The 18,056-nt window shown below is 37.0% G+C and overlaps 1 protein-coding gene across 1 annotated transcript; it reads left to right on the top strand.

Moving 5' to 3' along the window:
* Positions 1 to 1,129: 1,129 nt before the first annotated feature.
* Positions 1,130 to 16,820, top strand: LOC127442325 (protein arginine N-methyltransferase 5-like). Its single transcript, XM_051700254.1, has 16 exons — positions 1,130 to 1,295; positions 3,640 to 3,758; positions 4,876 to 4,961; positions 5,864 to 5,998; positions 8,010 to 8,122; positions 8,341 to 8,390; positions 8,697 to 8,860; positions 8,944 to 9,105; positions 9,714 to 9,791; positions 10,376 to 10,434; positions 11,334 to 11,456; positions 11,720 to 11,895; positions 12,003 to 12,206; positions 13,439 to 13,549; positions 13,639 to 13,703; positions 16,067 to 16,820. Exons 1-16 carry the CDS (start codon positions 1,198 to 1,200, stop codon positions 16,217 to 16,219), a joined length of 1,896 nt encoding a protein of 631 aa, XP_051556214.1. The 5' UTR covers positions 1,130 to 1,197; the 3' UTR covers positions 16,220 to 16,820.
* The last annotated feature ends 1,236 nt before the right edge of the window (positions 16,821 to 18,056 follow it).

Here is an 18,056-nt window from a genome sequence, read left to right as displayed (position 1 = left end):
AGTATAGCCACAAGATGTAAACAATATGCATGTTTTTAATGTGATAAAATTGCTTACTAACTTTTTCTGTGTAAAGTTAGAGCCAATTTTACAACTTCATTGCCATGTAATGAGCGGTAATGTAATATCAACAAACCATAAAACATCTGTAAAAAAATTACAATTTAAACAACTTTACTGCTCAAATGATACATGAGTTTTAACAGAAGAAAGAATGCTGTTGCTTTTATAAAATTACAAGCTTCACATTTCTGCCTTTAAACCCTCCAAAAATTGGCCTCATTCATTTCCATTGTAAGTGCATCACTGTGACCTTGATTTTTGCTTTTTTTTTGTTTTTTATAAAGAAAAGGAGGGACGAGTCAATTTTTTATTATTATTATTATTATTTTTTTTTTTATGGTAATCAATATTAAGCACAAATCCTGTTTATTGAGCTTAATTTGTATTGAACCCAGAATATTTCTTTAAGTTTTACGTTTATTGTTATTCCAGCCATATACTGGTATACAGTGAGACAAAATTGTTTCACCAGGTCTGCTGTGCAAAATTACAGAAAGAACGAGGCCCTTTACTTGTACTTTAAAAATAAATAAAATGGTACTGAATGATTACCATGTTTATTCCAAGCATTCCAAAATACTTAAAAGAATATCATAGTACATGCCCATAAAACCATGGTATTAGTAAAGCCCTCAAATATTCTTTTATTTGTCTAATTCCAGGGCATTATCCGTTTGGCACACAAATTTAATCTGGATATATATGCATAAATCTTCTTTTCTCAGTTAAATTTCAGTAACTGTTTATTACAGTTATCCCAACCCAGTTTCTAATGAATGGTCTTACTGTATAAAAAAAAAAAAATACATTAACAATCCCTTAAAACGAATTAAATATTCTCTCAAAATTTTTGGAGTAAATTCGACCTTATTTCAGACACTTAAAGCATCATCTCTCTCTCTCTATCTATCTAGTCGTCTGCATCTTGTCTGGTCCATAGTCTGATCTCGTTCTGAAGTCTCGCAAGATTCTTACGAGAAAGAGAAACTGTATTTCAAGCTATCGCCATTTTGGATCTAACATAGCTGTTATAGACGTGCGGACCCACATGTTTTGAGCCAACATGGATTCAGCTTCTCCATAGCGCTGAGTCAGTTCCATTTTCCCTCCCATCCCGTCTCCTGTCTCCTCACGATGGCGTCCGGCGGTGCAGGTAGCAGGGTCTCCTGCGGGAGAGATTTAAGTTGTGTTCCCGAAGTGGCGGACACCCTCGCCGCGGTAGCCAAATTAGGGTAAGCAAGCGGGGCTATCTGCGCTGTAAATCAAAAAACGATTTGAGCTTTCTCGGCTAGGTCGCTGCACGTGATGCACATGAGTGTTTGCTAGCTGTGTTAGCGGTTTCTTATGATCTGCTTCAAATTCACACATGCACCTCAAACGTTTAGTGCTACAGCGTGTCACTCTCTTTTGAAACCTGCGTAAAACTGTCACAATAGGTGTTGTTTATATTTATTTGCAAGTTCGATTATAGCTTTCATGCTGAAATATATTTAGATGCTCGATTTGAATGGACTCATTCAGTCTTGTTGATGTAACCTGTTCGTTTCAGGTCCAATACTTATCGATGTATGCTTTATGTGCATCTGTTCTAATTATGTTTAGAATGGCGTAATGTATTGATAAATTCATCATGATATTTAAAGATCTGGCCTCATTCATTGGCTTGTTGGAAATAGGGCAGCATGATGGTGAGGAGCTGTAATGCATGACTATATGTGGCATAAACTACATACGTACACATCTAAATAAAACTTAATTGCTGTATTGTAGAAGATTAATAGTCTCATTGTTAAAACCTATGTAGTTCAGTAAAAAAAAAAGCAGTTTGGTGTATCTGAATTAGATGTACTGTAATATTCCTTAAAGGAAAATTCCAGGTTCAATAAGTTAAAGGAATAGTTCACCCAAAAATGAAATTCTCTCATTATTCACTTACTCTGATGCCATCCCAGATGTGTATGACTTGTCTTTCTTTAGCAGAACATAAATGAAGATTTTTAGAAGAAGATAGAGCTCTGTCAGGTCCTTATAATGCAAGTACATGGGTGCCAGCAGTTAGAGGGTCCAAAAGTCACATTTAGGCAGCATAAAAGTAATCCACACGACTCCAGTCAATCAATAAATGTCTTCTGAAGCGAATTGATAGGTTTGTGTAAAATAATAAATCGATAATTAAAAGTTTATTAACTTCTAAAAAGCGCTTCCTGCCAGCAGCTGACGTGAAGCGTGACGTAAGTGCGTCGGCGAGTTCACGTGAGGATTCGGGCGCTTATTTACAACAGAAGACTGAATGTCACGTGAGAGTTCGGCCATTTCAAACTGCATCAGAGCCCTGGATGGAAGCGCCGATTTAAAGTTAAAAACGTTTTAATTGTCGACTTGTTTCTTACATAAACCTATCGATTAGCTTCAGAAGACATTCATCGGTCGACTGGAGTCTTGTGGATTACTTTTATGTTGCCTAAATGTGAAATTCTCTAATATAGTAATGAGAGAATTTTCATTTTTGGGTGAACTATTCTTTAAAGGTGCATTCAGTAATTTTTTTTCCTCATTAAAAAAGTTTAACTCCTAAAAACATGAATTGTAATTTTGCAATATATGTAGGAAATCATGACCACTCACATTAAAATTAAGACTCCATTCATATCAGTAACCTTATAAAAACTGATTTATTCTACATGGAGAGGGTCCGCACATGGGGGCTGCCATGTATTAATCACATGACCAGCCAAATATTACTTGCTTAATGTCAGTAACCGTCCTGTTATTGGGCACTTTCACACATTGATTAAAGTAATCATGACTGACTGTGAATACTACATTTCTACAATGGCATCTAAATCACAAAAATAAGATTTTAAATTATGCTGCATCCAGGCTGCTAGGTGTCAAGATGACACAAAGACAAAAGGTAATGAGTGCACCTTTAGCTCAATTGACAGAATTTGTGACAATATTGATTACCACAAAAATTTATTTTGACTTGCCCCTCCTTTAAAAAAATTTTTTTTTTTAAAAAACAAAGCAAAGATCTGGGTTTCAGTGAGGCACTTAGCGTGGAAGTGAATGGGGCCAATTTGTAAACGTTCAAAAGTATAGCCACAAGATATAAACAGTCTACACGTTAATAAAAAATGTTTTTGATAAAATTGCTAACTAACTTTTTCTGTAAAAAGTTATGTCCAGCCATGTCGACATAACACTGTAAACCCTTAAACGGCAATATAAATGACAATTCAAACAACTTTTGCATCTAATTAATGTAAATGCTTTTACAAAATTATAAGCTTCACATTTCTGCCTTTAAACCCTCCAAATATTGGCCCCATTCACTTCCATTGTAAGTGCCTCACTGTAACCTCAATTTTTGCTTTTAGTGAAGAAAAAGAGGGTCGAATCGAATTTAATTTTTGTGGTAATCAACATTATGCCACAAATGCTGTCGATTGAGCTTAACTTGTATTGAACCTGGAATATTACATTAAGTTGCATGCTGATTAGGTCTAAAGTGATAAAAGGTATCAGTTTGTGTTCTTTCTGTGCGTCTAAGATGTATGTCATTCTCCTCCATAGCTTTGATTTCCTGTGCATGCCGTTGTTCCATTCACGGTTCCGAAGGGAGTATGAACTGGACCCTGCTAAGTCAAGACCTGGAGCCCAAACCCGCTCTGACCTGCTATTATGTGGCAGAGGTGAGTTAAACTAACCTGTGAAGACTTAAATTTATGTCTTTTCCCCATTGTGAAGTCACGGAGCCAAACACTGGTTAAATTTACCAAGAAATAACATTTATTAAATCTTTAGTTATCATAGGAAATAAAATGTCAATTATAACGGTTTATGCGATGGTCTCGTTTGTCTGTCCCATCTTTCTCCGTCTTGCTCGGTCTTTCTTGGTCTTTCTCATTCTTTCTCTAAAAAAACTGTCATTTGCAGGATATATTTAAGCATACCCTAGCAGTTTAAAATAACTTCCCCTCCCCTTATAATGTAAAACACACATCAACACATGCAAACTTCAACTCATACAAGGAAAGCTTACACACAACCTATATAAAGCTCCACATGGGAGTAAGAGCATACAAGACACACATAATGTAAAAGCAGATATGCAACCTATATAAAGCTTACATATGCAACCTTGACTTACACAACATAACAAAGACATAAGTTTAATAATGCAATACAAATGATCAGTACTGCTACTAAATGATTATGAATACTGATGACAGTTAGTAAAGACTGAGTAATAATACTGCAGCATTACATTTTAGTCTTCACCTGTATGCTCTAGCTAAATATTATTCACTGATATAATGCTTCAGATCATGAGAAGCTCCATTGTTATCCATCGTAAGAAGTTTTCAGGCAGGTTTTTAAAGACGTCATATGAAATCAGTTTTTCTTTAATCTCTTGAAATAAGAATGTAATGTTCTATGAAAACGGCTCGTTCTTAACATCCATAACTTTAGGACTGCCCACATTTACATGACAAAGTAAGATTATACGTGTGAAGTTGGATCAATTGGTCAGTTTCATTCTAAGGGTTAGAGAGAGTTTGGAAAATGGCCATGGGAAAACTATATTATGACTATTTATTTACACCAAAATCTTGCATAAAATTGAAGTGGACCTGAAATGGTGAAAAATGTCTGTTTTGACCCTTTTTTGTTCCTCATGAATCTTACTGCAAAATTTAACCTTGTTCTGCATTGCTAATTACAGTTATGGAGATCTACTTATATTATCTTAGTATATAATTTATGTTATATTTTATCATTGTAATAAAATTCTTCATTCATCTCTAGACTGGAACACACTTATCGTAGGAAAGCTGTCACCCTGGATTGAGACAGACTCAGAGTTGACAACAGAACGCAGGAATTCAGAGGCAGTACGTTCATACTCTGTCATTTCTATTTGTTATTTAACCCTTATGTTGTGTTGAGATTGACTTTATGTTTGGGGTCCAAGAGACCTCCCAAAGCCAGTTGTGTAAAAAATAATAGTGGTAATTTTAAAATTAACCAAATAATCTTCCCCTTCAAATTCTTTTAATATGTTCCTCTGATGTAATCACAAATCAGCAGGTAGATTTTATTGATGCTTTAAAGGGAAAGTTCACCAAAAGTGAACATTCAGAAGCGATATGATAGGTGCGGGTGAGAAATAGATCAACTTAAGTCCTTTTTTACTGTAAATCTTCACTTTCACATTCTTCTTGAAAGTGAAAGTGGACATTTATTGTAAAAAAGGATTTAAATATTGATGTGTTTCTCACCCCTTTCTTATCATATCGCTTCTGAAGACATGGATCGCTGGAGTCTTGTGGATTACTTTTATATGGCCATTTTGGGAGCTTCAAATGTCTGGTTACCATTCACTTGCATTGTATGGACCTACAAACTGAGATATTCTTCTAAAAAGCTTTGTTTTCAGAAGAAAAAAGAAAGTCACATCGGGGATGGCATGAGGTTGAGTAAATGATGAGAGAATTTTCATTTTTGGGTGAACTATCCCTTTAACCTTCTGTTTTGTCACAACATAGGCAAGCACTTTTAAGAAAGGTGATTGTTATGCAGTATAGAGTTGAGGTCTTCATGTGTACAATGTGTTTACCCAGATTAATTTTTAAGATTAGATCTATTCAAACACTGCAATATCATTGTAACTTTAATCAAGAGTGAGGTAAACAAGGAATGTTTTTGGAGATCTGCCCAACTAAGAAGCAGAGCAGGAATGTTGTTTATTTTGATGTGATCACTCCTCCAAATGTCTTTTGTGCCCTTGCTGCAGGCGCTAGTACAGGAGCTGAATTTCTGTGCTTATCTGGGGCTGCCAGCTTTCATGATCCCCCTCAGGGGTCCGCACTGTGCCAACCTGGCTCGAATCCTGCTCAACCACATCCACACAGGACACCACTCTTGCATGGTAATGGCAATCTGTAGCATAAAATGAAAACAAATGTAGCATAGAATGAAAACAAATATGCTCAGAAGAACATGCCATTATTCATTTATGTATACACCCTGGGCCTATCATTTAAACATAATCTTCTTTCCGGTTGCTTCCCTCTGTTCACTGATGTAAATTTAATTAGTTGGTGTGAGCAGACTGTTTATTATTTTTACTTGCTATCCATCTGCAATTCAAAAAAAGACTGCAGCATGAATTACCCATAAAGATCAAGTGATATGCCTTTGCCATATAGGGCTCTATTTGTGACTGCGCTAGGCACAGCACAACAACCGTGCGCAGCTTATCTCATTTTCTTGAGAGCACTAATTCTAAGCGCAATTTTCGTGCAAGTGGCCGTGGGTTTCTGCTATCTGTGGGTGTATTTTATGTTAATGAAGTGGCGCAAAGCGCAATTAGCTATTTTCCAGAGAAACAGGTCATTGCACTAAGACGTTTCAGAAGCATCTCTGTTCTCAGCACAGTCTAAACTCAGTTCTTGCGTTTGTAGTTTTGATTCTACCGCAGTTGGTAAAGTTCATGTCCAAACTCTGAAAATACAGTTATTTATGAAAAATACTAACCTAAAAACATTTAGAAACTATAACTGCCACAGTTGTACTAAAGTCTAATAGATTCCACCTAATAGATTCAAATATTTCATATGAAACTGCAACATTTTTGTCAAAATACTACAGTTACTGTTACCGCTGTAAAATCGTGATCAATTTTAGTAAGGGTGAAAAACCTGGCACATGTCAAAATAATCCAGCAGAGCAGATCCCTGGTGCAAGTAGTTCTGTGGTTCTGTGATCACAAGAAAACCAGGCTTCAGTCATGCTGCACAAACACGCGTCTCAGATGACAAGCATATTCAGTCTGTAAAAGCACAGAACATGAGATGAATGTCATTAATTTTGTTTTTGTGGCACGCCGAAAACATTTCAATGCTTTTAAAAACACTGTCTGATTAATTGCATACAGCCAATTTACAATATCAAATTCATATTCAAAATTATGAATGTGTAATCTTTGTTTATATTGCTGGTGCTTGATAGGGAATGAACTATAGCCTGTAAAAGGACGCGCTGATGGTGCAGTAACCAGAGAATAACCTCCAAATTAACCCAGCCCATTAGTGCTTTGTGCGTGCAGTTTCAACAAACCCACTTGCGCCTAGACTAAGCACATGCTTGCATGAAAATACAAAAACTTTATGGCCATATTCACTGACAGTACGGATGACGTACCGCATAGCGCTGCGCTTAGGGCTCTTAAAATAGGGCCCATGATGTTATTTATTTGATGATTCGTATTAATGGCCTGATTCGCCTTAATGAAATTGCCTAATTAGCCTTAGTGAAAATTAGGCCCACGGCCTAAAATTTGGCTTGCTTTATGAGCACAGTTTTCTTTCGTGTGTTGACAGATTTCTTACTGAAACAAGAAATTTGGGTGGGGCATTGAAGGGCTTGTCCCTTTTTTTTAAATAGCCAATAGCCTTATGTATTGTCACAGCCATGATTTAATACTTGCTAGTCTGTTTCAGGTGCTACTGGGGTAAGGGGCAATGTCATTCTAGAAAGCATTTGATTGGACAAAAATATTTTAATGCGTATATCTGCTAAAAATGAATTCTGTCAACGTTTAGGAGTACAGTAACATATAGATGGCCCCAAAGCTCTCTTTGTGATTTCATGGGGTCTTCAGTTCTGCATCGCATGTACGTAATTCCTGCATTTACTTACCAGACTGGCTCACTAGAATGTGCATATGTTGAAATAATGAGTGCAAAGGCAAAACCTTACAATGCCATTAAGAACACAGCACCAGCTTAATTATACTGCTAAGCCACGTCTAATGCATTAATCAGTGTTAAAAGAAAAAGTAATGTGGTGTTCTCAGTTGGTTGTTCCTTTATTGGTTGTAATACTTCAGTTGGTTAGGAATTAATTCGTTTAATGTTGATTTGTTTTCATTTCCGTAGTTTTGGATACGAGTTCCGCTGCTGTCTCCAGAGGACATGCGCGAGGATCTCATCGAGAACGATCCCTCTAAACAAATGGATGACAGCAGTACTGATGAGAAGACCTGGGCATGGTGAAAGATCTATAACAAAGCCATTTCTTTAATTAAAAATAGATATTAAATAAGTGATCTAATAAAAACATCTAATCAAGTGATGGTGAACGTGACCATTTTTCTTCAGGAGCCCTCCAGCTCATATTTGTGGCTGCAAGTATTATAAAATATTCAGCTGCATTATGAACAGAGTGATTGATGGTCTTTGTTCATTTCATTTCCTTTTTTCTTTTCAGGTGGCACTCATTTAGAACACTCTGTGACTACAACAAGAGGATTTGCCTCGGTAAGACTGAAGAAGTCAAGTGGCCATTGTGTATAGACATAAATACATTTGAATGAATAGTTCACCCAGAAATGAAAACTGTCATCATTTACTCACCCTTATGTCGTTCCAAGCCTAAATGACTGACTTTCTTTGTTCCATGGAGTATCTGAAATCTGCTGTATTTTTTGCAGTATTTATTTCAGAATGCACAAATAAGATTTGAGAATTACGACATGAGGGTGAGTAAATAATGACAGAATCTTTCTCTTTAGGTGAACTGTTCTTTGAAGCAGCATGATCTGATTGTTAACTTTCTGTGTGAAGCTGTTGAGATTGGAGAAGACCTGCCATCTGACACAGTGATTGACAAGTGGCTTGGGGAGCCAATTAAAGCAGCCATTCTCCACACCAGCATATTTCTAACCAATAAAAAAGGATTTCCTGTCTTGTCAAAAGCCCACCAGCGAGTCATCTTCCGGCTCTTCAAGGTATATGTTCCAGATGAGTTACCAATGTTGTATCATGTTAATTTTAGTCAATGCGGTTGTCTGACAGGCTGTGGTCTCCCTAGCTGGAGGCTCAGTTTATTTTCACAGGGGCAAATCGTCACAATGAGAAAGACTTGCGCTCATACCTGCAGTATCTAGAGTACCTCAACCAGAACCGTCCGGCACCCAATGCCTACGAACTCTTCGCCAAAGGCTATGAAGATTACCTACAGTCACCACTACAGGTGTGTTGAGGGCATAAGCGATAGTATATCTAACCATAAAGAGATGGTTCTATTTATATTGTTATTTGTTAATGCATTATTATTATTATTTTCTTTTTGTCATTATTTGTTGCGTGTATTGATGCTTTGGCCAAATTGTATGTAAACAATTATGCCAAAAAAGTACTTTGTATAGTTCATCTAAAAATGAAAATTGTCATCCCAAACCCTTATGACTCACTTTCTTGCATGGAGCACAAAAGGAGTTATCTAGCAGAATGTTCAAGCTGCTTGTTCACATTCAAAGAAAGTGAATGGTGGCCACAGCCAGGGGCGTAGATTCCAGGGGGGACAGGGTGGGGGGTATCCATTGATACCATGATCAGTGGAAACAGGTAAATGCTTCATGTTGAAGCCCCATCAAAATTCAAGGCAAATCTACGCCCTTGGTCGCAGGTGTCTCTGGTCCCCATTCACTTTCATTGTTGAAAAGAGGAGCCTGGATATTCTGCTAAATATCTCCTTTTATGTTCCATGGAAAAAAGTGACAGACTTCTCTTTTTTGGGTGAACTACCCCTTTAGTTTTTGTTTTTTATCATGTTAATGTGACGCCTCGTTTTTTTATCAGCCTTTGATGGACAATTTGGAATCACAGACGTACGAAGTTTTTGAAAAAGATCCCATCAAATATTCTCAGTACCAGCAGGTAAGTTAAAAAAAAACTTGTTAATGTAATGAAGAATGTGTGTGATTTTTTTCGATATACTAAATCGGTAATCGGTATTCTAAATACTTTCCCCTATCCAATCTTCATATGAAAAGATTCATAACTAAGCCATTAGTAGGTTGATTTCCCTGAAAAGTGTAAGCAATTTGGCTCTGTAGTGCTTTAAAAAATTGCTCTGATTGTTTGAGCATTATGGCCAGCTTGAAACAGCAACATTGGCTCAACCAATGACGTGACTTTTTAGCAATGACAGATGGAGAGTGTATTCAGAAATCTGTTTGAAAACATTTATTTTTGCAATTTTGTGCGGTGACGCTAGTGTCGCAGAAATTACGCACTTCAGCTTTAGGGTTTTGTTGCAGCTGGACACAGAATATCATAGAGACTTTTCAGTCAGGTCCTTTTGACTTGGGCCAGTAAGTAAACACCCTAGCAACTGCATAGCAATGCACTAAAACACGCTTCTGAAGGTGTTCTTCAGAAAATGTAAAAATTCCAGTTTAAACTTGTTGTTACTACCACTGTTGTAACTATTAAATATAGTGAATAATTTTTTCTCACAGGCTGTATATAGATGTCTTTTAGACCGAGTTCCTGAAGAACAGATGGAAACCAATGTACAGTAAGTTACTCCACACACCTTCAAGTGTCCTATTGCCTTTTCTTAATGAACTATGCAGAGATGGAGTTATCGGTAACGCTTTATATAAGGTTCCATTCATTAACAATAGTTAGTGCATTAGGTATCATCAAAGTCCCTTTTAAGGAAAGTCAGTCCACTTGGCAGCCATCTATGGAATGCTCCCGGCAGCTATATTCTGTCGATACAAGCGGTATAAAAGTACAGCTCCTACCTGCTTGAATGGGTAAAGTGTAATGTCCAAAACTTTTGGTCAAGATTACAATCAAAGAACATATTTTAAATCAGCAGTTAAATCTGACAATTATATAAGAATTTTTCATTTATTAGCTCTGATCCCACTAAAAAACACTTTTTCAGGCTGGTCCATCTAATGTACATGCGCGTACTCAATTTCACTGACAGGTGCTGTCTGTTTCTAAAAGGTGATTGGCTCTCTTACCTGTAAGGCAGGACTTTCTTTTCTACATCCACCATATTGGGCGTCACAATTTCTCATATTGTTTTAATACAAGTGGTCCGTATTGGGCTAAACAGTCTTCATGATGTATGATGAACAAACAATAAACTATATTTTTTAAAGCATTTATTAATCTTTTTAAATGTTAGTTTATAAAAATACAATGCATTTTTCATTGTTAGTTCATGTAAGTTCATATTACATTAACTGTACATGTTAACATATATAACTTGTGATTTAAAAATGTATTAGTATATGTTGAAATTAACATTAACCAAAATTAATATATGCTGAAAATATTATTCATCATTAGTTCATGTTAACTAATAGTTAACTAATGTTCTAACAAAAGGACATCTTATTTTAAAGTGTCACCGAGTTATCTTTTGTTTGCTTCATTAATACTGAGTCTTCTTTTCAGGGTATTGATGGTACTAGGTGCAGGTCGTGGACCGCTAGTAAATGCCTCACTTCGTGCGGCCAAACAGGCTAAGAGGAAGCTGCGTGTATATGCTGTTGAGAAGAACCCCAATGCTGTGGTCACGTAAGTAACTCAAAAATGCAGTCTAAAGCATGTACTCTTGTTTTACTGTTAATTTATTTTGTATTTTTATTGTAAAGTATACAGTGTAAATTGTATTTTTTTTTTTTATAATGAAGACTTTTTATAATGTGCTGTATATATTGCATTGCAGTGTTGATTTTCTGGCTGGTAATACCCCCCAATTTCCCACTTGGGACCAATAAAATGAATTTTGGTATTGCAGGTTTTGTGACATCTCTGTGGATATCCCTTCTATTTTTCAGGCTGGAGAACTGGAAGTTTGAGGAGTGGGGCGATCAGGTGACTGTTGTGTCATGTGACATGAGGGAATGGGTGGCCCCAGAGAAGGCTGACATCATTGTGAGTGAGCTTTTAGGCTCATTTGGGGACAATGAACTTTCACCTGAGTGCCTTGATGGAGCACAGCACTTCCTCAAAGGTTTGAGATGATATCAGCTTCTTCTCTTTTTTGAAATCCCTCCATGTAGAATACTGTCCTGTTTGACATTGTTTGTTCATCTCATATACCCTCCTTTTTTCTGTTAGATGATGGAGTGAGCATTCCCTGCTCCTACACGTCTTTCCTGGCTCCATTGTCCTCATCTAAACTATATAATGAAGTCAGAGGCTGTCGGGAGCGAGACAAAGACCCTGAGTGCCATTTTGAGACACCGTATGTTGTCAGACTACACAACTTTCACCAACTTGCAGACCCCAAGCCCTGCTTCACTTTCGTACATCCCACGTCAGGTAAAAGATCACCAAACGGAACTGCAAAAATAACTAGATAAGTAAAGTTTGTCGAAACAAACTTTGGTGTTGGCTTGACAAAGGCTTGTTTGTAAGTTTAAATTAGTTTTAAAAATTTGAATGTTGATGGTTACACAGACATTACAGTAAGTCAAACCACCAGCTAGCTAGCTAGTTAGATAGATAGAAAGAGAGACAAAAATTAAAGTGGATCAAAGGCTTTTTTGTGGGTTTGTTTATGTTTTAATTTTTGGATAGTTGGAGTTTGAATTAACAAGCATTCCATTGGCTCATTTGAACATTTCATCAATGTAATTCTGTGTGATATTTAGATTTTGATCACCTGTTGCGGTCAGTAAGAAAAGACATAGCACACTATTCCAGAACAGTCTAAAGGTATTTACCATTTTTGGTAGATGTCACTTGAAAGCTTTAGGAGTTGGGGTTGGAAATTCTGGTCTTGGTTAAGGGATTCATAAAAACTCCAAAACCAAGTTTGTAGAATAACAGTATGTTTGCTTTGTCAACGGGTTTTATGAACACTCTCTGTATGAAATTAGTAAGCCAAACATAGTTCTACCCCAAACTTACACTGTAAATTGAGCCGATGTTGCTGTGTTGAGATGGTTAGGATGCTCAAACAACCACAGTTCGAAACTGTTTATTTTGGGGGGGGGAAATCAACCTGGAAATTGTTTACTTGCAGTGGTCTCTACAATTTGGAATGGTGAATTCCCAATGCGCTCTAAGTCCTCGTGGTGGCGTAGTGACTCGCCTCAATCTGGGCGGTGGAGGACGAATCTTAGTTGCCTCCATGTCTGAGACCGTCAATCTGCACATCTTATCACATGGCTTGTTGAGCGCGTTACCGCGGAGATGTAGCGCGTGTGGAGGCCCACGCTATTCTCTGCGGCATCCACACACAACTCCGAGAGCGAGAACCACAGTGTAGTGACCACGAGGAGGTTAACCCAACGTGACTCTAGCAACCGGGCCAATTGGTTGCTTAGGAAGCCTGACTGGAGTCACTCAGCATGCCCTGGATTAGAACTTGCGACTCCAGGGGTTGTAGTCAGCGTCTTTACTTGTTGAGCTAACCAGGCCCAGTGGACTCTGCATTTTAAGCTGGAATAGGAGAAAGTATTTTTACACTGAAAAATACTTTGTTCCAATTGTTTCTTATGTAACTTTTCCTCTGATGCCATTAACTCTTTGGTGTTTTCCCTGCACAGATATGAATAACAACCGGTATCAATGTCTATGCTTCTCTGTGAGCTGTAATACAGTGCTTCACGGTTTTGCCGGATACTTTGAGGCCACACTTTACAAAGACGTCACACTCAGTAAGTCTTTTGGAGTAGCAGTTCTTGTGGTGGATCTGTGGCTTTTAAATTGTGCATTCTGATCACTAAAGATCTTTTGGTGTTTGCAGGTATAAAACCTGAAACACACTCTCCTGGAATGTTCTCCTGGTTCCCCATCCTATTCCCTTTGAAAGTAAGTTTATCAAACACTGCAATTGTATTAGTACTAGGGCTGTCAGTCGATTCAAATTAATGAAATAATTACATGATATGCAGATTAATTTATCGAATTAATTGCATAAATGCTGAGATAGCCCATTGAATAACCATAATTCAATATATAATGATTCAATATTTACAAATAGATAGATTTATTATTAGGGCTTTTCTAAGGTTTTCAATGTACACCTGTGTCAGGCGGATGCTTTTTGAGCTTCTCGTTTGGCTGCGTCGTGTCATAAACAGCCGTTTTAGCTCACTGTCTCAAGCTAAACATAGTTTGAAACTTTGAAAAATACATCTCGAGATCCCAGCATTCGGAATTGTGTTTCTTCCAGCTGTGTTTGAACGCAAGAAAGCATCATTTTCTAGTGCTGTTGCTAATGTCAAGCAAGCCTGAGTGTGGTTTTGACAGCCCTAATTAGTACTACATTCATAGTAAAAAAAAAAAAAACCTTAAGTTTATAGGGGTGGGTGAAAATATAGATTTCCAGATGCATCGCAATCTTTATTTGAACAATCTCGATATCGATTATTAAATCCCAAGATCGATCTTTTACTCTATGCCCAACCTCCACTACAATGAGAGGAAATCACTCGCATTTGCAACCAAATTTCGCACTATGCGATTAAAAGTGAATATATTTATTTGGCAACTGGCTGGTAAATGTTTAGATTTCACTCACCAGTGAATGAATTGTGTAGTATAGTGGTGGAGTATTTAGCAGCGACATCCTTCCACTGCGTGTTGAGAGTAAAAGTAGTTCCGTGTAATGTGTCCCCAAAGACGAGATCCAACAACTGATTTGTCAGTGAATAATGTCTCTCTTAATACCCATTCTATTGTTTACAATTAGTTGTTTATAAAAAAAAAAAAAACATATCGGGCATAGCACAGATGAGATCAAGCCAATCGAGTCTCTCTCATTAACATGCACTAATTTAAAAACGCTGTTTACAGAAATGCCGGGTTTCCTTTTTTAGCACGTGTTCAACAAATCAATGTAAATACCTGTAAATAGTACAAATTAAGCAATTAAACAATAAACATTTAACTATATATATATATAGATATAGATATATAGATATAGATTTATTTAAAAAAAGCTAAAATATGAATCGATGTCGAGAGCTTGTGAATCGGAATCTAATCGGGAAATCTGTATCAATACCCAGCCCTATTAGCTTATTATTTCTTAGAAGATCTTAGAAGGTAGCATAAAGTCCACATTTACAGGGACTTAAGAAAACTGTTTATTCCAGGGTTTTTGCAGAAAACGGCATTCAGAAATGTCATGTTAACAAGACCGCTGTTTTCCTTACGCCGTTTAAGGGATTAAGAGAACACACCCAGATTTCTCCTGGTTAATGTGGCTTTTGTGGCCATGTAAACGCATAAGCGGCATTCTTACAAGTTTAAGAGTGAACTAATCTCACAGGATGGTGCCTATGAAATGACATATCAACAAGTCAACACAGCGTAAAGAATTAACATTTCTGGGAGTACAGTGGGAAAAGGGAATACTGCACACGCTATAAAACATACCAATTTAAAATATCTACTACTGTCCCTCACATCCGCATATATGCACTCCAGTACATCGGGGGAATCCCAGATTTTTACATAAGAGGGAAACCCCACTATTGCTGCGCAATTCCACTGCAGGTGTGATAGAAAGTTAAAGAAACAAACACAGCAACAACTCTGGAATATCTGGAAATAAAGTGAAGCAACAGAGAATAAAATAGCGAAGTCTTCCTTGGATCCATGTTTGTTGTTTACAGAAGAGTCGCTGGGAAGTTACGTTGCTATGGAGAAAGCTGCTTACTGGCCGAGATGTATTTATAAGGGAGGAAAGAGAAACCCGATATCACAGTGCATGTTAAAGCATACGCCAATATCGAGTCTTAAGCAGCTTTCTCGCAATTAACGGCTCTCTGGTGTCCATGTAAACGAACTCAGTGTTGCTACCTAACTTTTGGAACAGACCTTTCGTCTGGAGCATGCTTATGGTGAAAGAAAGCTAATGCGATATCATCTTAGCGTTCAGCTAGTGTTATTTAACTTCTACTAAACTTGTAGTTGCATTGGCAGTGTATTTCAAGTGCATCATTCGCTGCCTCTTCAAATAATCGCACAATTCAAGCACTTTCTTGTATGTCCCTTCAGTTAAAAAGGCTAACAAGAACACGAATGCAGTCAGCTTTTTCGGTATGAAAAAAAAAAACAGCTAAGCACTGTCAAAGCGTGGCAGTTTATCGATTTCAGAGATTATGCAGTTTAGTGTATAGTCATGTCAGGAGTTAACACACTTTGCTTTCCTTCTCCCCACGCAGCAGCCGATCCCGATGTCCTGCGGCGATAACGTGAGTGTGAGATTCTGGAGGTGTAACAATGGAAAGAAGGTCTGGTATGAATGGGCTGTGACCGAGCCCGTATGCTCTGCTATTCACAACCCAGCCGGGCGCTCTTACACCATCGGCTTGTAGGAAGACTCGCACATTCACTGACTCACTTCTACTCACACACTTGGGGTTACACTGACATTTTTTTATAACAATCTGATTTCCAGTCAAGCCAGGGCCCATTTTTAATTACAGAACTACACTCAAGGACATCATACAGTACTTCATTACACACATGTAACTTTGGTCACTTTGCGATACGTAAATATTCTATCATGTTCATAAGGATTGAAACTAAAACTGCACTTATTGGTACCCTTTAAAGCAATGTGTTTGATGCTCTTGCTTGGTTCAAATTCCTCATCTAATTTCAGAAAATAAAGTCTGGGTTTTTTGGTTTCATACTAATAACATAAAAGCTGTCAGTTTTTGAAGACCTAATTTAATGAATTTATGATGCGAGTCAGGCAGTCACTTTTGACACTGTACACAACATCAGTGTTTTCCCTATAGCCCACCAGTGCCCTGAAATGCCACATGGTTAGATCATTCATACATAGTATTACTTTCCCAGTCAGGCCAGGTTAGGAAACATATTCCATACTTTTATACGTTTGTTTTTTTTGTTTTTTTCCTGATGAAAATGTATTGTCATATATGATGAATAAAAAAAGGATACAAAGTTTATGTGGTTATCCTTGTTTGTGTTTCACCTAGAAAATATGAACGTACTAGGATCGAAAAGGAACTGTACTATATTTTTTTTATAGGTTGAATTTTGGGCAAACTGAATTTAAATAATACTCCAGGTTCAATACAAGTGAAGCTCAATTGACAGCATTTGTGGCATAATGTTGATTACCACAAATGTGAAGCTTATAATTTTATAAAAGCACTTGCATTTATTCTGTTAACTTATGTATTACATGAGATGTAAAGTTGTTTAAATAGCCATTTTTACAGTTGTTTTAGGATTTGTGTACATTACATTGTCATGGAAAAGAAGTTGTTAAATGTCTATAACTTTACACAGAAAAGGTTAGTAAGTGATTTTCACTTAAAGATCACACTTAAATCATGTTAACACTTATTGTTTGTCTTGTGGCTATACTTTTGAAACAGTGAGTTTTGCAACGTTTACGGATTGGCCCACGTTCCATTGTATTGTAAGTGCCTCACTGTTACCCAGATTTTATTTAGTTTAAGAAAAGGAGGGGCAAGTCAAAATTAGTTTTTATGTTAACCAATATTATGCCACAAATGCTGTTGATTGAGCTTAACTTGTACTGAACCCTGGATATTCCTTAAATACATAGCCATGACAAAATAATGGGATGAAATTTACATTTTCTTTTACTGTCATAAAATCAGTTAGAAACTATTGATTGAAACTTGGTTTTGGTTTGATCTGTTTCCAGTGCAGCTTGTTTGATGGAGGGCAATTAGTTAAGTGTTGTGAAATCAAATTTATTGTGTGCATAGTAGTTATATAATAATAATGCAATTAATTTGTCGTACAGTATATTAAGTGTAGATGAAAGTACACTTTCAAAGTTGAATCAGTTTAATTGAATGTCCTTAAGAATTATAAATGTTGTTCTGTATGTGGCACTGCTAAACAGGACTTTAAGGGTTAAAATTGATTTAAGCAAAAATCCAATTTGCTGTTTGGTTACCCTCCTGGTTCAAAGTATTTAAAACGGTTAATTTGAAGGTTAGCGATTATAGGCAGGGGAAAACAATCAGCGAGGTTTTTGTTTTCTGTTTACTCATGAACACACTCGTTAGGAGAGCACAGCCTGTGAACAAGGGAGGTTTCTCCGAGTGTGTTTGCCAAGACATCTTAAACCTATTTGCTGGAATGAAACTGGGAATATTCACAAATAGCCTCACAAGTACAATTGATTGTGTAGTTCCATTT

The sequence above is a fragment of the Myxocyprinus asiaticus genome, chromosome 6, assembly GCF_019703515.2.
Source record: "Myxocyprinus asiaticus isolate MX2 ecotype Aquarium Trade chromosome 6, UBuf_Myxa_2, whole genome shotgun sequence".
Lineage (NCBI taxonomy): Eukaryota > Metazoa > Chordata > Actinopteri > Cypriniformes > Catostomidae > Myxocyprinus > Myxocyprinus asiaticus.
This window is presented reverse-complemented; position numbering and strand designations above follow the sequence as displayed.